Source organism: Penaeus monodon, chromosome 30, assembly GCF_015228065.2.
Source record: "Penaeus monodon isolate SGIC_2016 chromosome 30, NSTDA_Pmon_1, whole genome shotgun sequence".
Classification (NCBI taxonomy): Eukaryota; Metazoa; Arthropoda; class Malacostraca; order Decapoda; family Penaeidae; genus Penaeus; species Penaeus monodon.
In genome coordinates, this window is record NC_051415.1 from 5376495 (window position 1) to 5376776 (window position 282).

Below are 282 nucleotides of genomic sequence, written 5' to 3' on the forward strand. Positions count from 1 at the left end.
CATTCCAAATAACTTCCCCCTCCCCCCCCTCCAGCGCGTTCCGAAACTGCAAGCCCAGGACCAAGCCACGTGGTGGGACACCCTGAGCAAGATGCAGAAGCTCCTGCGAAAAGCGGCCCAAGCTTGTTATAACACACACAAGATGGATAAAGAGGCGATGCACAATTACTTCATGTCGGGTGAGTGTGGTGGAGGGTAGGGGAGGGGGTGAGGGAGGAGGGTGAGGGGTGGAGGGAGGAGGGTGAGGGGGTGAAGGGAAGGGGTGAGAGGGGGGAATGGGTG

The 282-nt window shown here is 59.2% G+C and overlaps 1 protein-coding gene across 1 annotated transcript in view; it reads left to right on the forward strand.

Moving 5' to 3' along the window:
- The window catches only part of LOC119592277 (NACHT and WD repeat domain-containing protein 2-like), a 51166-nt gene that overhangs the window by 7081 nt on the left and 43803 nt on the right, over positions 1-282 (forward strand). Inside the window, exon 5 of the mRNA XM_037941108.1 lies at positions 35-179. Coding sequence (XP_037797036.1) covers positions 35-179 — 145 coding nt within the window. The remainder of the gene's footprint in view (positions 1-34; positions 180-282) is intronic.